We start from the raw sequence: 17,474 nt of genomic DNA, 5'->3' as shown, positions 1-17,474 counted from the left end.
TCTGAGGGCAGGAGATGCTGGAGGTGGCTCATTCATAAGGACGCCATAAATCGGCCACCAAGCGCTGCTCCATCTTGCCTAATCGAAAACAGCAAAGGAGAAGCCCTCAAATAAAAAAACAAAGCCAAGCGACAACAGAAACTTTTGCTCCCTGGTGAATGGAGCATTTACTAGAGGGGGAAAAAAACACATCCTCAAGCGTTTTCCTCTGGAGGTGGGATGTCATTAAGGTATGATATCTCACACCTTAATGATATCTGATATCACAAAGGTATTACTAGTCTTGAGTTTGGAAAAGGCACGAGGCTTTAATGGCAGGAATTGAGGATGCTCAGGAACCAGGTTTCACCCCAGGATTTGGGAGGTCCTGCTTCGGCATCGCAGTTTGGACGGGCCGGCAAGAAAGAAAAAAAGATGCGCCACAGGCACGATCCCTCAGTATAATTGAAAAAAAAAAGAGCAGCCGGATCGCTGGGAAAAAAGCACCGCTGGCATCAGAGTTGCCAAATGCAAAGGTGCTCAAAGGCTCCTGCGCCTTTAGTAGGTTCAGCTTGGCATGCAAGCCATCCTTTGCAGAATTTCCCATCTCCAAAATGTCTGGTCCTCAACTGCTCGGCCCGGCTTGTAAACTCAAGCCTTGTGGTTTCCTTGAGGGAGTCGGTCCATCTCATATTCTGGGGTCTTCCTCTTTTCCTGCTGCCTTCTATCTTTCCCAGCACGATGGTCTTGAGAAGGTCAAGAGGCGCCCAAAGGAGGAGAGCTTCGGCTTCAACATTTCGGCCTCCGGGGAGGGTTCGGGCTTGCCTCCAACAGGAGGGGGCAAAACCTCTTTCCATCCCTCTTTTTTTAAAAAAAAAAATATTTAAAATAATATTTTTAATTTTAAAAAAAATTGTTCTTTTTTTTTTTTTTTTTTTTTTGGAAAAAGCACATTTTAAAAACGGCAGGCGTGCAAACCCCCGCAGCTGGCCGGCTGGTCTTTGTCAGGTCTGCTCCCACCTCTCCACCGCCCCGCTTGAGGGTCTCGATCCTGCCCTCCACCTCTCCCCGTCCTCCATGCAAAAAGCGAACCCCAAGGGGAAGGAAGGGGCTGGAATTTGGGGGGTCCCCCGTGCCTTAGCCTAGAAGAACTTGACAAAAGCAGAATCTGCTCTCCCTGCACAAGGAAGCCTCCGGATCTGGGGTGTCCCCGACGACGCTCCCCAGCTTCGCACCCTCCTCGGCGAGCCGGTGCGGCTTCTCCTCTCCCGGAGCAGGGAGATCCGGATCCGGCCAGGGGGTGGCGATGTACGGCTCCGCCGGAGTGGGAAGGGTTAAAAAAATCCCCGGGATCCCCGCGACCCATCTTGCGATGATGCCCCGAAAGGCGGAGGAGGAGGAGGAGGAAAAGCAGGAGAGCCGCCGCCCGGATCGCCCGCTTCCCTTGGCTTGGCTGGGGGGGATCCCCAGATTCGGATCGCGATCCGGATTAAGCGAGGGTCCTCTTCCTCCCTCCGGTCCTTTGCAAGCGGAGGCAGGGGAGGCGGGTGGGTTGTTGCACCCGCCAAAGAGACCCCACCTGGGTCCCGATCCTTCCCCACTCCTCCAAGCCTACCATGGGATTACTCGCGGGTAAGTGGCACTTCTTCCTCCAGGGACGGATCCTGCCTGGCGCTCCCCACAGGGGATGCTCCACCGGTTGAGTGGTGTCTCCTCCAGATGTCAGCCCTGCTTGGCCTGCGGTGGGACTTGCTCCCGAGGAAGGGATCCGCGGATCGGAGCCCTTAGGCGTGCTCCGGATCGGGTGCCTCTTCCCGAGAGGTGGTGTGTGTGTGCTCCGAATCCACTCCCGGATCCAGAATGCTTTCCAGATTGAGAGAGAGAGAGAAGGGCATCTCTTTGTTTATGTTTGCAAGCTGCCATAATGATGATGATAATAATAATAATAATAATAATAATAATAATAATAATAATAATAATAATAATAATAATAATAATAATAATAATAATAATAATAATAATAATAATAATAATAATAATAATAATAATAATAATAGGGCCTTCCTTTTAAATCTCCTTTCCTGCAAATGCTTTGGAGGCGCCAAGATCTGTGGATAGATTGATGGCCTGGGAGACCTGGGTTCAAATCCCCGCCTCTCTCCTGGAGACTGGCTGGAATTGCCTGGTGAAAGCTTCTTAAATGTCCCACAACTTGAAAGCTCCTCTTAGGGTCTTCCAGAGGTCGGATGGGAATTGACAGCACCCAACACACACAATGGGGGTGTGCACTGGCTGTGTATGTGTGGATGTATAAGGATCTCATAATCCCCCTTTCCCCATCCAGAAATGAAGAGGTAACTCTCGGGTGTAATCCTGATCTTAAGGAGATTTCTTTTGGGGGTGGAGAGGAGGGATTTGCCACTTTCATGTCTTTCTTTTGATTATTATTTTTTAAACCCACAGCCCCAGTGTGGAAAAGTGCTCATTGGTTGGGGATTCTGGTGGTTGTAGTCCAAAAATGAAACTTTTTCCAAGCACTGAGTGGAAGGCTGGTCCTGGGGACCACTTTCAGCGGTTGAGGCATTAAAAAAGCCAGTCGGATTAGTTCTTTCAACACTGCATTTTAAAAAAAGAAAGCGATTTTTACACGCGTAAGAGGACCCCTGCTAGATCAGGCCAAAACTCGGTTTAGGCGTCAATTTTTCCAGGGAGTTATGTTTCCTGAAGGGCGTGAAATGTGTTCCAGGCCAAACATGCATAGCTTGGGGGCTGCTTTGGGGCATAAAAAGCTTCGCTAGTTATCTGACACACACACACCCAAAAAGCACAGGCATCCAGATAGACTGCTCCTGGATGTGGAAGTTCCATTGAAGAGTATGGCGTTTTAAATTTCCCATCCTGCTTGCCCCACTTGGCATACATTACAACGACGGCTTGCATAGTGTAAGAGGTAATGAAAGGAAGGTAATAGCACAGTGGCAGGTAATATAACGAAGAACCGAAAGCTGATGTAATTGTTTGTAGGGAAGTGGATAATTCTGAGGATGATCAGGCCAGACTGGGCCCTGCCCTATAATAACTGGGGACTGGCAGGGCCTTGCCTTGATGATGGCTGTGGCAGGAACTGTCTTTTCTCCACGTGGACGGACAGTCACCCAGGCCCACTGGGGCTGACCCGAAATATTTTGCTGCCCGAGGCTGAGAACAAGATGCCCCGGTAGCAGGACCCTGCAAGGTGAGGCGTCGTCGTTTAGTTGTTTAGTCGTGTCCGACTCTTCGTGACCCCATGGACCAGAGCACGCCAGGCCCTCCTGTCTTCCACTGCCTCCTGGAGCTGGGTCAAATTCATGTTTGTTGTTTTGATGACACTGTCCAGCCAACTCGTCCTCTGTCATCCCCTTCTCCTCTTGCCTTCACTCTTTCCCAACATCAGGGTCTTTTCCAGGGAGTCTTCTCTTCTCATGACATGGCCAAAGTATTGGAGCCTCAGCATAAGGATCTGTCCTTCCAGTGAGCACTCAGGGTTGATTTCCTTCAGAACGGAGAGTTTTGTTCTCCTTGCAGTCCAGGGGACTCTCAAGAGCCTCCTCCAGCACCACAGTTCAAATGCATCAATTCTTCGGCAGTCAGCCTTCTTTATGGTCCAGCTCTCACTTCCATACATCACTACAGGAAAAACCATAGCTTTGACTACGCGGATCTTTGTCAGCAAGGTGATGTCTCTGCTTTTTAAGATGCTGTCAAGATTTGTCATTGCAGAAAAGGCAGCCTCTCCTTTTCTGCTGAAGGGAAGACGTTGCTTTATGGAAGGCTGGGGCGAGCTTCATGGCGCCCCGTTTTCCTTCCCTGTAATACCGACATTGAGGGAAGGCAGCCCAACAGTCTTGCAAGGTGGGGCGACGTCATTGTACGGTCTTCGTATCAAGATTGCAGACGATGCCCATGGAGGGGGTTTGAACTCTGAAAGTGATAGAAAGAGGCTGTAGTTGATCTTAGTCTCCCTCCCTTGTAAAATGGGTAGGACATGAACTTGTTTGCAATTTAAATACAGACAGTAAGGGATACTTTTGGTAATGAAACACAGTTCCAAGCTACCTAAAATGAAGTTCAGTCTTGCCAGAAGGATGTGGGACATCGGGGCTTGCTATATTTAAATGGACTTAAGATTCATAGCATTTGGAGCTTGATGACCCCCCTCCCCAAACATACATACAAGAGACAGAAATTCAGTTTCCAAGATTTTTACAGGACCCACCCCACTTAAACTCTTTATTAAATGCATACGTTGCCTCTCGCTTTCCAAAGGAGATTGGATCGGAAGCGATTTACGTAAGTGTAAGGAAAAGGAGACACAGATGTAACATGTTCTCTTGAACTCCCTACAGACGGTCAAAATCTGCCCTGCTTAAAACTGTGCTCAGTATAACAAGCCCAGGTGTTAAAAATGCAAATTTCTAGGAGGTCATCATCACCATCACCATCATCTTAGAACTGCAGAGCTGGAAGGGACCCTTTGGGTCATCTAGTCCAGCCCTTGTCATAGGTACACAGCGAAGGAAGAGAGGACGCAATCACATGGAGGAAAAGCTTGCATTTTGGATACCTGATGTTATGGTCCAGGGTGACCTCTTTTCTGGCGATCACACGATGATGCGCTGGAGATCACGGAGCCACCCAATTATGCCCCGTGTCCAATCTGGACCTTTTCCGCCCCACGATAGGGCTACTGTTTCTGGGGGACAGGCTGGAATGATTTTTGCAGAACCGATGGGCTTGCTTTAAGGGAGAACAGCTCATATCCTCCAGCTGTTGGAGTTTTTGCAATCTTGCATGCTGCCTACAGGTATGAATGATAGGGAGGGGCAATCTGCCTGGCACTAACCAGCTGTTCCTTCCTTGCTTCTGAATTCGAAAAGAGCCCCGCCTCTCTGCTGGGAGCTTTCCTCTCCTCTCTTTAGTCTGTTGGAAGCCGGGTTTGCTTGTTTGCTGTTGATTTTGTTCAGTACTGTAGGTCATGGAATATTTTTTACTCTTTCTCCTACAAATATCTCAGGGTAAGTTATTGAGACTGTATATGCCAGTTAATGAGAAAGGGGTGGACTGCTTGGGGAAACTTGAAGCTATTCACCTCTGCCGATCTCTGTAATTAAAAAATAATAAGCTGACACATGGGTGGAAAATGGGACCTCCTATTTGGGGTCCGATGGTCGCAGTTTAGGCTGGTTGTGATTTCTCTGCCATCTCCAAAGCTGGATCCGGGGTAAAGGACCTCATGCACATGTGTAACGATTTTGAAATTTCCAGATTTCTTTCTCATCCAGAACAATTTGGTTTTTCTCCATTTTTGTAACCCGAACTTCTGAGTTGTCTCTTTCTTGAAGGTTTAACTAGGATGGATAAATGCGTAGCCTTCCCGTCAGCGATAGACCCTGTTCCCAACAGCCGTGGTTACAGGAATTAGGATCTAAAAACTGGTGGAGGGTTGCCCCCGAGTTGAATTAAGAACACACCGCTAAGCAAGTTTGCTTGGGAGTAAGTTCCATTGAACTCCATGGGATTTGCACTGAAAGACCAAGAGCACCGCCGGATGGCCGCCTTCTCCTACGGATGACGTGCACCGTGCCGGGTGGGGAACTGGGTTTCATAATCTGCCTATAAACCAGCCGCCTCTAAAAACAAGAGGGAAAACCTTGGTCCTGGATTATTTGAATATGTTAATTCATTTAAATGTATACATGTTTTTAAAGCGGCCTATTGTTTGATGCTAAGGTTTGGCAGCTGGAAGGGGGGAGAGGGAGAGAGCAGAATCGTTTGCATGTACAGTATTTGTTCATTGAAATGGGTGTGGATTTGCCTTTCCAGCAGAAAGTGGCTGAGCCGGTTGGGTGGCCGGCGACCCCACGCCGGTTCTCTGTAGGTCCCGAAAGATGGCCGTGAGGGATTCTCTTCCTCTGGAGAGTAAAATGAACGGCAAGGATCACTTGGGAATGGACAGATCTGGCCACGCAGGGGTGAACCTGGCTGTCCTCGTGTTAGGATCCGCAAAGGTGGTGGGGACTTTCCTTCCAGAACAAGAGGGGTCAGGCAAACATGTCCTAGAAATGGAGAGAGAAAAATGGTGCATATTGCAGAGTTTTGAATTTTTGGTTAAATTCCTCTGGCTGCACAGCAGAAGTACAAGGACTCTAAAACAGAAGAGGCTTGGCTACCCCAGAGGAGACAGTGTTTTTTTCCTTAACTGGCACTTACAGTCCCAACAACTCACCCTGAGACATTCGTGGTAGACGGAATCAAACTGTTTTCTTTATTTATAATCATGCCACAGATCAAGCAGGAAAGCTGACAGAAGGGGGACGGCTTCAGGCCACAGGTCTCGACAGACTAGCTCTGCTCTTCCAGCAGACAACAGAGAGGGAAAGGGATCCAGAGCAGAGAGGCGGGGCTCTCTTTGAATGCAGAGGCAAGGAAGGAATGAGATTGGTTAGCGCTGGATAGATGGACAGCCACCCCTGCCCAGCAAAGGTCCCTCCCAGCCAAACCTGCAAAAGGCAGGATACGAAGATACAATGTCCAACTCTGTGTGTGTGTGCGCGTGTGTGCGTGCGTGTGTGCGCGCGTGCATTTAATATATTTAGCAACCAGCTTCTGTCCAGCCCTGTCCCTAGATGAGAAGGGGTGTTCTCTAACACCCATCATTGCTCACTACTGGCATAAAAGCTGGTAGGGCTGATGGGAGCTGCAGTCCCACAGCAGCCAAAGGGCCCCATTTCCAAAGTGAAAATGAATAAATTTATGCACCAGTTTTTGAGTCCAGAGTACTACAATAACTTTTGTCAGATGAGCCCTCAATAGCTTTGGCCTGCTAATTTTCATGTTAAAGCAGAGTTTAAAGATGTTTTACTCTGAATCTTGCTGCCTGAAATTTGGCAAAATTACTTCCTCTTTGTGGTCTGCTATCGAATCTCTGAATTTCACACACACCAGGGCATAGGAAAGAACTTTGGAACTGTTTTCATTTTTTCAACACACTGATTTTACAAGCTGTCCAAACAGTCCCCTTTTCTGAGCTTCATGACGTCACGCTGCGGCAACGATGGCCAGCACGCTCGGTCCAGAGAGGGACGCCATGGAAACGCTTCAGGAGCCAGAGGGGCTGTGGCTTATTTGCATCTTTAAGCTGCACAGGCTGCGTGGGCTGTTTGCATATAATTTGCATGCATCAGCTGGGATGCCAGAGCCTGGCTTTTGAATGGGGTGCTGTGTGTATGTGTGAAAACGTTTGTGCTATTTTTTTTTCCCCAGGACTGAAGCTTTATTTCTAAAAGGGAAACTTATAAAGGTAGCTTTTGGTGTGACTCGTCTGTTAAAAAGAAATTCAGATTGTTCCTCTCTCACGCCCATAAGCATCGCTGTGTTCATGCGCATACCGAGGGTTGGTGGGGAAACCTAGTGTTTGATATGATCAAAGAGCGGTTTCGCCAATTCCGTGCCCCCAGTGAATTTCCGTGAGTGAGCCAATGGTTTGGATCCAGTCCTTCTGAGTCCACCTTTCTCTCTGCTATACCACATGGCTTTTCAAAACATTTCTTCACTTGTAGAATTCCAGATATCCTGGTGGGCCAACAGCTTTATTAAAACCATAAAGTCCAGGCTGATTGGGGACAACTGTGAAATGAAACCTTCCTAGAGTACAGCAGTCTATCTCAGAACGGCAGCATCAGGCTTTCCCAGAAATGTGGATTTCCCTTCCACAGCTGGAGGGATGACCATAAAAAAAATGACAAACAGGTCTTTTGTAAAGTCAGCGGGTTTTAATGACTCGTTCAAGACCTAGCCTCCCTCGTTTCAGTCGCATTGGAATGGAGTTGCTTTAGTCATGCAGTATCCCTAAGGGGAGATCCGTTGCTCTCCTGAGCTACTGAGAGGGGTGATCAGTTCAGAGGAAATAAGGCAGCTGTAGGATGGTGGCAGATGGTGTCGTAGTGCCTGCTACTCAGAAAGCCCTGGGGCGTCACACCTCCAAGCCCTGGGTACACTACACCTCTGGGAGCAATCTAAGCCCCCGGCTCAATGCAAGGATGGGACATCCACACTGGTGGGCTTTGGGAGAGTGAGGGGGAAAAAAACCCTCGTTTCTCAGGTTTGGAGGACGTTGATGGCCGGCCTGGGGTCCAACCCCAGGGAGAAATGCTTTCTGTGACATCCATCGGTGATCCTTAACTTTTTGGGAGCGGGGCTGGCTGTTCCTAAGGGCCGCCGGTCCCTTGCGTGGCGAAACCGGTGCCTTTCGACTTTCGAAGTCGACTCCAGGGACGATTCTTTGCTTTAGAGCCGGGCGAAAGGGTCGTCCTTTCGGGGAGCAGAGTTCACCGTTGCTCCTAAAAAAGTCAACCTTCCCGGCCCAGGTCTCCCCTCTTTCCAAAGGCTGAAGCCTCTCAATGCGAAACCGGGCCCATTGGGGTGACAGAAAAGTTCCCTTTACACAAATCCTGTCGGAGGGAGTTTCCCTTCTCTCTGGAGCAAAAAAGGCGATTTGCATCAGCTTCATGCAAATTTATTCAAAGCCAGAAACGTTGTACAGTATTTTTCCCCCCTGGTTGGGAAACTAGCTCTCCTGTCTGATTTTAGACCATGGTTCTAATTTTCCTGGCAGGCATCGGAGCTGCGATTCATCCTCTCCTCTCGGCGTTTGTCTCGGCCACGGAAGGATCCCCAGTGAAAGGAGAACGGTGGGGTCCCCAGCACCCCCGGAAACGCTGAGTCCCTCTTCTCTCATGAGGGTTCCCGGGCTGCCGGACGGACACGCAAACCCGCTTTCATGCCCCAGAGCATCAAGGGGGCAACATGGCCGGAGCGACGCCTCAGGTAGGAGATGTTTGCACGCCGCAACCTTCTGCGAAACAGAATTTATTTTGTAAATAATGAGATTCTGCAAATCCTTCTGCAAATCCTTATCGGTTTATCTTCTTACTGAGTTTTATTTATTTGGGCTGTGGTTGTCTTTGCAGTATTGTGGCCTTCTGCTTATTCGTTGTGGTGTTGTGCTTTTCTGTCGTGCCATTAGCAGGTGAGGCCCCTTAACACACGTAAAATAGGCCAGGGTTCTTTCTCTGTTTGCGCCTGGGAAGCAGAGGTGTAGTGCAGGGTGGACAGGCAGGGGCCAATGGGAGGTGTAGTCCAGTGGGGTTGGGGGAAAAGCTGAGGTCTTCGTGAGCCTGAGCTCCTAACAGGAATATGGGAAATAAATACATCTGTGATCCCGTCTTGCCTGTTCGTTCTAAAGGGATGTGATCAGAGTCTAGTAGAGTACAGTGGTGCCTCGCACAACGAGTGCACTGTAGAACGACGAATCCGCACAACTGGGCCGTTCTAGCGATTGCAAATGCGATCGCACACCGACGGCACCTATGGCTCAAAATCGCAGAGCGAAGGTCGGTAAGCGGTTCGCTTACCGACCTTCGCTTTGCGACCCACCAATCAGCTGTTCGGCGGCTTCAAAATGGCCGCGAGAAGCCCCAAAATGGCCACGCACAGCGTTTTCACGCCCTCATTAAGCGAGGGGAGGGTGCGAAAATGGCTGCCGGCCATCGGAGAAACATAGCTGTACGGTGAGTAAAGCTGCTATTGGATCAAAAAAAGCCATTGGAACACATTAAACTTAGTTTAATGTGTTCCAATGGCTTTTTTTGATCCGTACAGTGATGTTTTCACACAGCGAGGGTTAATCCGGAACGGATTAACCTCGCTGTGCGAGGCACCACTGTAGTTTTTTTCAAGCTATGCCTTGCATTCTGAGAGTCTGGGTCTGAAAAAGATAATTATTCTAACATTTGGGTGGGATCCGGGGGCAGAGTGACCCCCTTGCGCAGGGTGGGGGCTGCTTTGCTCGGGGTTAGTCTTGGTGCAAGACCTCCTCGAAATTTCTATGCACCAAAACGGTGAGTGCTTTACCATTTCCTTCCTCTGGGGGCGCTGTGGGACTGTGTGCAGCTTGCCCAAGGCTACCTAGGCTGGCTCTTCTCCTGGAAGGCACAAGCGGAGAATTGAACTCCCAACCTCTGGTTTTACTGCCAGAGGCTTAAACCACTGAGCTATCCAGCCAGTCTAGAGATGTGTTGCAGAGGATTTTAACTGTAGGCTGCCCTCATTTTGCCATCTTTAATATTCATTGCTTTAAAATTCATTGCCCAAAGCAGGGCAGGCCACAACACTCGGCATCTGCTCCGTCTGCAGCTTCTTGGTGGTGATGCATTAATACCAGAGTATTTTTTGCTGAAAGAAGATAGTCTACCTTTTCATTTTCCTGCCTGTCTTAACTCTTCCTCCATAAGGGTAGAGTGGGATCTATAGAATGGGCCTAATCACTCATTTTACATTCACGAGAAGATCCTTACAGTTTTTACTAAGAATTGTACTAGGAAATCCCAATCAAAAGGGGACATATTCTTAAGTAACTCTTCTCCATCCCAGACAGTCCAGGAAATTCTTCTATCCACTTCTAGTCTATTATCCTTCCATTTCCAGATCAAGATGTGGAAATGACCGGGAGAAAAAAGTACCAGCTATTTAACTACTGTATTACTGAGTTCGTATGGACATTTAAACTGACAATTAAATTTTTATTTTTCTAAGTTTCCCATCTTGGTCCCAGATGGGGGACAACAGTCAGAATTCCTGGTTGGGGGTTCAATTCTCCATTATGGAAAAGAGCCAGCCAGGGTGGCCTTTGGTCAGCTGCACAGTAACAGGGTGCCCCCTAGAGGAAGGGAAGGGGACACCACTTCTGAGTATTCACTCCCAGGTCAACTCTGTAAATGGTCACTGTAAGTCAGAGGTATGGACGGGCTTTGGGCTTTTTTCCCTTTCTTTCAGGATTCGGTAACTTTTGAGGAAGTGGCCGTCTCTTTTTCTCGAGAGGAGTGGGCATTGCTTACGGACTGGCAGAAGGACCTCTACAAAGATGTGATGAGGGACAACTACGAGATGCTGAACTCGTTAGGTAGTTATTGATGGTAGTTTATGGTGGCTTTTCTACATTGATCGCTTGAACCAATATGAATGGATTTTGATTTTAGAAAAAGTAGAAGCCCTGGTGGCAGAGGGAAAAACTACACTTTTCTCTGAGCTGGTTCACCTTTCCTTTTGTGTGAGGTGGTCAATTGGCGGGGGGGGGGGGAGACATCCAGCCCAGCCCTAACCTGTAGCATTTCCCACATTTGTTATTCCTTGTAGTTCCATCTTGCAGTGAATGTTGTACTGGATATCTCCCAAGTCACAGCTGACCAGTTTATTTTTTATTAATTAATATTTTATTAATTAATAAATAATTAATATTATTTATTAATTGATTAAATATTATTAAATATTATTTTATTAATATTATTTTATTAATTTCCAATAACGTAACAAGAACAACTATACAAAACACTACTAACGTATCGATTTAAAAAGACCCCCCCTCCCCCTCCAATGATCAAACTGTGCTCTTCTCCATCACTGTTGGGACTAGTTTTCTATTTCGTGTTTTCATTATGTTTTATAACACCCCATTTCTCTCCAGAAATACTGTACAATGTTTCATTTCCAGGAGTATACCCTTTCCCTTTCTCAAACAGATATACCTAAAATAAATTCCATATTTCTTTAAGAACATTAATATTCAACATTTCTGTTCTAATCTTGGTTTCACAGATTAATTTATCACTAGACAATGGCCATATTCCACCATTCTTTATACCATTTCCCCATATCAAATTGGTGGTTATTCTTCCAGTTCTTTGCAAATATCAGCCTTGCCACATTTGCCATAATAATAATTAGTTCCTTTTCTTCCCCCTTGAATTGATTTTTATTAATCATATTTAACAAAGCTATTACTGGAGACATGTAGCTGCTCGGTTTAACGACGAATCCGGATAGCGATGAGGTTTCTGCGATTGCAAAAGTGATCGCATTGCGATGTTTTAGATGGGTAAACATCGCTTTGCGATGATCGGTAAGCGTTTCGCTTACCAATTATTGCATAACAATGTTTTTTAAACAGCTGGTTGGCGGTTCCAAAATGGCTGCCAGGTAAAACAAATGGCTGCCTGCAGCATTTTCGCGTCCTTTCCTCGCTTACCGGGCAGCGAAAATGGCGGCCGCATGGAGGATTTTCGCTTTAACGTGAGTTTCCCCCCCATAGGAACGCATTAAACGTGTTTTAATGCGTTCCTATGGGCTTTTTTGCCCCGCATAGCAACGAATCTGTATAGCGATGATTTTTTCAGAATGGATTATTGTCGCTATGCAGGGCACCACTGTATATATAATGAAAATCTCATGGTCACATCTCCTTGGCTTTTCCACGCACAGATCTTGCTGCCCATAAGCCTGATATCATCTTAAGGATTGAGCGGGGAGAGGAGCCTTGTGTTGGGAGATTGCAGCGTTCGAAGGCGAGGGAGAGGCCGAACCACGTCTTCTTGGGTAAGTCGTCGTCGCTGCAGGCGGATGGAGCAAGATTTCTCGCCTCCAGCGCAAGAGTGAGACAGAGAGCCCTTTCCTCCACACTAAGGTGTCTGCAAATTGAATAGCTTTCCCAACTTTGTCCCTATGAAAATTGCAAAGAATTTTGCGTAATTTCAAAAATTAGAAGCACTAAATGGGTTAAAAACAACAACTAGTCTTTCAATTTTTGCTCTCTCTGTGTGTCTATGTGTGTACATGCGCACATGCATGCACATGCTTTGATTTGTCAAAAGAAACAGTGCTGCTCGCGTACAAACAAAATGCAGTTCTTTGTCTCACTCTCACACTGGAGGAGAGTTATAAAAACCCGGGAGTTTGGAGACGCTTCCTCTTCAAAGTATCCCACTGGGTCGAAACAGATGAAATCAACAAAAATGAATGATTTAGTGATTGTTCTTGACATTCCTAGAGTTGAATTACAGCCACTTCCCAGTAACATCAGGAGGATCAAATTATGGACTGGTTGGACTGTTGTAATTGAGCTGGTTCTTTGTGTATAATGTCTCGATTTTGTGCACTTTTTCCCCCACCAGATGGTCAGATCCAGATTAAGAAGGAATGCTGTTTTGAGGAAGATCCAGCAGGACTGCCAGGCCAGGCCATGTACCCAGAACCATTAAAGGGGACCATGAACAATGGGGCCGTCGGTCAGTTCTCCCCATGGCCGGGAGGCCAGTTCAGTGCCAACCTTTGCTTGAACAGAATGGCCGTTCTTCCCCCCTGGCCTACGGAGCTCAGGTGGTCAAACTGCCCCATGGTGGGCCAGCAGCCGGCACCCAGGGCCTTTCACGTGGGGCATCCCAGGGTCACGAGGGACCGTTTCTGGCCTGTGGGTATTGCTGGATCCCAACCCGGTGCCCACGAGGAGATGCTGCTCATTTGCACCCAGTGTCAAAAATGCTTCCCGGCCCCTTTAGCTCACGGTCTTTCCCCCGCGGCCCCCGCCCGAGAAGTGACCCAAGTCTGTCCCGAGTGCGAAACCAGAAACGTGAAGGCACCTTCTTCCGCTGGAGCCCAGCAGCAGAGCCCCACTGTGGCTCCGCCGTGCGCCTGCGCGCACTGCCTGGCTGCCCCAAGCATCCGCCAGAGGGTCCCCAAAGAGGAGCGCCCTTACAAGTGTGGGAAGTGCGACAAGAGCTTCCGGTTTGCGCACGAGCACACCTGGCACCAGAAAGTGCACACTGGGGAGAAGATCTACAAGTGCAGCGAGTGCGAGAAGGTCTTCCGGCACCGCCAGGAGCTGATGTGGCACCAGCGGACTCACACCCCGGAGTGGCCCCACAAGTGTGGGGCCTGCGAGAAGAGCTTCCGCTTCAAGCAGGAGCTGACGTGGCACCTGAAGACCCATTCCGTGGAGCGTCCCTACAAGTGCCCCGAGTGCGAGAAGAGCTTCCGCTTCAAGCAGGAGTTCATGTGGCACCAGAGAGCCCACATCGGGGACCGGCCCTACAAGTGCCCCGAGTGCGAGAAGAGCTTCCGCTTCAAGCAGGAGTTTACCTGGCACCAGAGGAGCCACGCCAGTGAGAAGACGTACAAGTGCCCTGGCTGCGACAAGAGCTTCCGTTACAAGCAAGAGTTTGTCTGGCACCAACGGATCCACACGGGGGAGCAACCCTATCCGTGCGCTTCCTGCGATTCCACCTTCACCTGCCGGCAGGAATACATGCGCCACCAGCGCTTGCACGACGGCGAGAAGCCCTACCAGTGCCCGCACTGTGACAAAACGTTCCGCCGGGGCTCGACCCTGATCAGGCACCGGCGCATCCACACGGGCGAGGGGCCCTTCAAGTGTTCGCACTGCGACCGAACCTTCGGGCAGAGCGCGAACCTCATCAAGCACCAGAGGATGCACGTCGTGAAGCACGAGCTGGCTGAGAACGCGTCGGAGTGGCCGCCCTGCTTGCAAAACCCGGGGGGCCCCATCCAGCAGGAGACGGTCAACGTGCTGAGCCTGAAAACCGTCTCCGTAGGGGCCCTTCTCTTGCTCAACCTGCAGGAACCCAAGCAGGAGAAAGATCTGGATGGCCACTCACAAGCTTGGGAACCTCAGATGTGAACCCTGCTATGTCGCACCTTTGCTCAGAGAAGAGATTCTAGCTTCGAAACAGAGGATTGGGGTTGCCAGTTCGTCACCCAGCTATTTAAGGCCGATCCCCAAATTCCAGGCAGGCAAAGCTCTACGATCAAGGTGGCGTCCTCTAAAAGCACAGGGATGAAAGCAGATACCGAACGACAAGCCGATTCTGCCCATGTCCTTTCCTGCTTCGGAAAATGGGTGGGTCTTGCTTGCTTCTGGCCCGCAAGCAGAAGGAACCCAGGGAAACACACACACACAAACCTAAAACAAGTGGTTGTGTCTGTCTGTGTTCAGAGCTGCTCCCCAGCTGGTGGAAACAGAGGGGGAGATAAGTTTCTCGAAACTGGGAAAACTGCTTGCAGATTTTCTCCTGCAGACAGTGCTGGATTCGATGTGTGGGTTCTTCTGGATCTGATTCAGAAAGGCACATATTTTTAATTTTATTGTTTACGTTACACTACGCTAGATGCATTATATGCTATTGAGAATTGGGGCACGTTCAAGCTTCATTCAGTTGCTACTCTGTTCAGATAGATCTTCATGGGACTCAGGCTAGGGATTTAGGTAGGGTTGAAGAATACATCCGGTGTAGTGGGATATTTTTGTAACCTCAAATTATGCGCTTAGGTGGCCAACATCTGCTCTTGTGTCTGCAAGGACATCGTAAACATCTTCCTCGAGAATAAGCAGACGATCCTTAGCTTTCAGAACACGGCCAAACAGCCGGGAAAAACCTGCAACAATCATCCTTAGCTTTCACAAGGCTTCCCTTTCTATCATTTTGCAAGGCACTGCTTCTGGGTCATCCTTTCTGTTCCCTTGAGAATCAGCTTCCCAGGACCCAAACCTGTCCTTGCAACTTGCTTCCTGAGCCTGCCCTCGCCTGCCGGAAAATCTGGAGCTTCCTAGAATTGCTTCTGGAAAATGCATTTTGTCCTGTAATGATCCTGTATTATTTGCAGGTTTTCCCCCCAGTGGAATCCAGATGTTTTGACCTCACGTGGAACTCTTTCCTTCCCCCCCCCAACAAATATTCCTTTTTGCACACACAGAAAATCTCATAAAGATGAAAACACAGAATGGCTGCCCTGTGTTTTTTCTTTTCTTTGTTAAAGTTCGGACCTATCAACTTGGCAGCCTCTCCCTCCAAGCAAAACTGCATTTTCGGGGAGGGCAGTGCTTCTGAACCGTGGTTTCCTGGGAGATTTGCTCAGCTTGCCCCATTGGTTTGGAAACCACATCCAGCATTTGAAGATGGTGCTTGGTTTCCAACCTCCTTTTCTTGTCACATTGACTCAGCCAGCTGCACCCCTTGGCTTGACTCGCCCCCCCAAATAGTCAGATTGAAGCTGCATTGGTTTTTCTTTTGCTGCTGAATCCTGTGACACCTCATTTTGGGGAACGCACTGACCCATGTTGTTTTGAGAAACGACCACTGGAGGAAGATGGAAATGTTAGCTTGTCTGCCCTTCACCCTTATTCCTTCTGAGCGTTGACTTAGGGAGGTTGGAACTGGGAATGTTGTCCGGGCCCTTGAGCGATATAAGTTGGTGCCCCAGCTCATCAAAACAGGGTCCAGTTGCACGGGACCTTTTTCTGTCTCTGTCTCCCTATGACGAATGGGTGCTCCAAAGTTCAGGAAAAGGTGTGGACTGGAGAGCTTGAACAACCTAATCTGATGTTCTCCAGCTGCTGTTTTAATAGCAGCGTGGTTGCATGAAGCAGCGCTGATGTAGCAAATGTGGTTGAGGGATATTTACTTCTGCACAACGGGCAAAACAGTAACCTGGCTGAGCCCCGTCTGTCCTGAAGCCTTTGATCTCTTGAAGGAAATCTCGGTCCCACTTCTTTCTTTTCGGATGTTATTGTCTTGGCGTCATCCTGCCTTTCTGTGAAATCCAGCCGAGTGCTATTTTGTTACCGAAACAAATATTTTAATCTCCGGCTGTGTTGAGATAATGTCTTATGGAATATGCAATTTTATTTTTTTTAAAGAGAAGACACGGAATACATAAAGCAGGAAGGTGGTTGTTCAGCCTGGTCTGTAGGCACCGTTTTTTTTCTTCCTGGAAGGGAGCGACTGTCTTTAAAAGCTGCAAGAATCCCAGAAATGTATTGCTAGGTTTCTCTCCATGCAGGCAACTGCAATTTGGATGCCCATGGCATGGCTATTAAAAGCCTAGCATCCCCCTTTCGCGCTGATCCCTCCTGCCCAGCCACGTATACGTTGGCTGGAACCCGCTTCGTAATTTACACTTAGTGCCAATTTATTTAATTATCTGGAACTCCGTAAAGCCTAGCTTTTGTGCCCCATGTGTCTGGGGAAGGGGACTGTCATCCAGAAAAGCTCACTCTGAAATAAACCTGTTCGTCTTTTAAAGTGCCGCAAGACTTTTTTTGGGGGGGGGTTTCTTTCCGTTTCACATGTTAAAAACACAGGAGCCCTACAAAATAAAAGAGTTGGCAACTTTCTCCAGCAATCTCTCTCTAGATCTTTGTCATTTCGAAGTAAAAACATCATTCGCAAATGCCCTCTCTTTTGTTGGCCGGTCATTATGAATATTAATATTTTCCCTGTTTATTTTTATTCAGTGCTCTAGCCAGATTTGCATTAATCCAACAGCCCTTTGAGAGAGCCTCGTTGTTGTTGCCGAGGCTGTTTCTGGAGCGGCAGAAAGGGGTGAGCCTCAGGCCTCCTGTGTGGCTTCAAAAAGTAGCTCAAGAGTTTAGGTCTCTAGGCTGCCGAGCCAGAGGGTTGAGAGTTCGAATCCCCCCACCCGGGCATCTTTGATGGGCTGGACTGGATGATCCTCAGGGTCCCTTCTAGCTCTGCAGTTCTAAGATTATTGCTATTAATTTAATTGTGGTTTTCATGGCTGAATTTGCTGATGAATTTTCTCCTCTTCCA

At 48.4% G+C, this 17,474-nt stretch overlaps 1 protein-coding gene across 3 annotated transcripts; it reads left to right on the top strand.

Moving 5' to 3' along the window:
• The first annotated feature begins 1,289 nt into the window (after positions 1 to 1,289).
• ZNF26 (zinc finger protein 26) lies at positions 1,290 to 17,046 on the top strand. Of its 3 annotated transcripts, none has more exons than XM_072983127.2 (5): positions 1,290 to 1,611; positions 8,633 to 8,844; positions 10,852 to 10,978; positions 12,334 to 12,447; positions 13,023 to 17,046. In XM_072983127.2, the coding sequence occupies exons 2-5, from the start codon at positions 8,824 to 8,826 to the stop codon at positions 14,543 to 14,545; spliced, it is 1,785 nt and encodes a 594-aa protein (XP_072839228.2). In that variant the 5' UTR covers positions 1,290 to 1,611; positions 8,633 to 8,823; the 3' UTR covers positions 14,546 to 17,046. The 3 variants fall into 3 exon arrangements, with proteins under 3 accessions (XP_072839228.2, XP_078237692.1, XP_072839227.2); XM_078381566.1 differs by lacking the exon at positions 1,290 to 1,611 and adding an exon at positions 2,832 to 3,214; XM_072983126.2 differs by lacking the exon at positions 1,290 to 1,611 and adding an exon at positions 4,821 to 5,033.
• Positions 17,047 to 17,474: the final 428 nt, after the last annotated feature.

This window comes from Pogona vitticeps, chromosome 14 (assembly GCF_051106095.1).
Source record: "Pogona vitticeps strain Pit_001003342236 chromosome 14, PviZW2.1, whole genome shotgun sequence".
Classification (NCBI taxonomy): Eukaryota; Metazoa; Chordata; class Lepidosauria; order Squamata; family Agamidae; genus Pogona; species Pogona vitticeps.
This window is presented reverse-complemented; position numbering and strand designations above follow the sequence as displayed.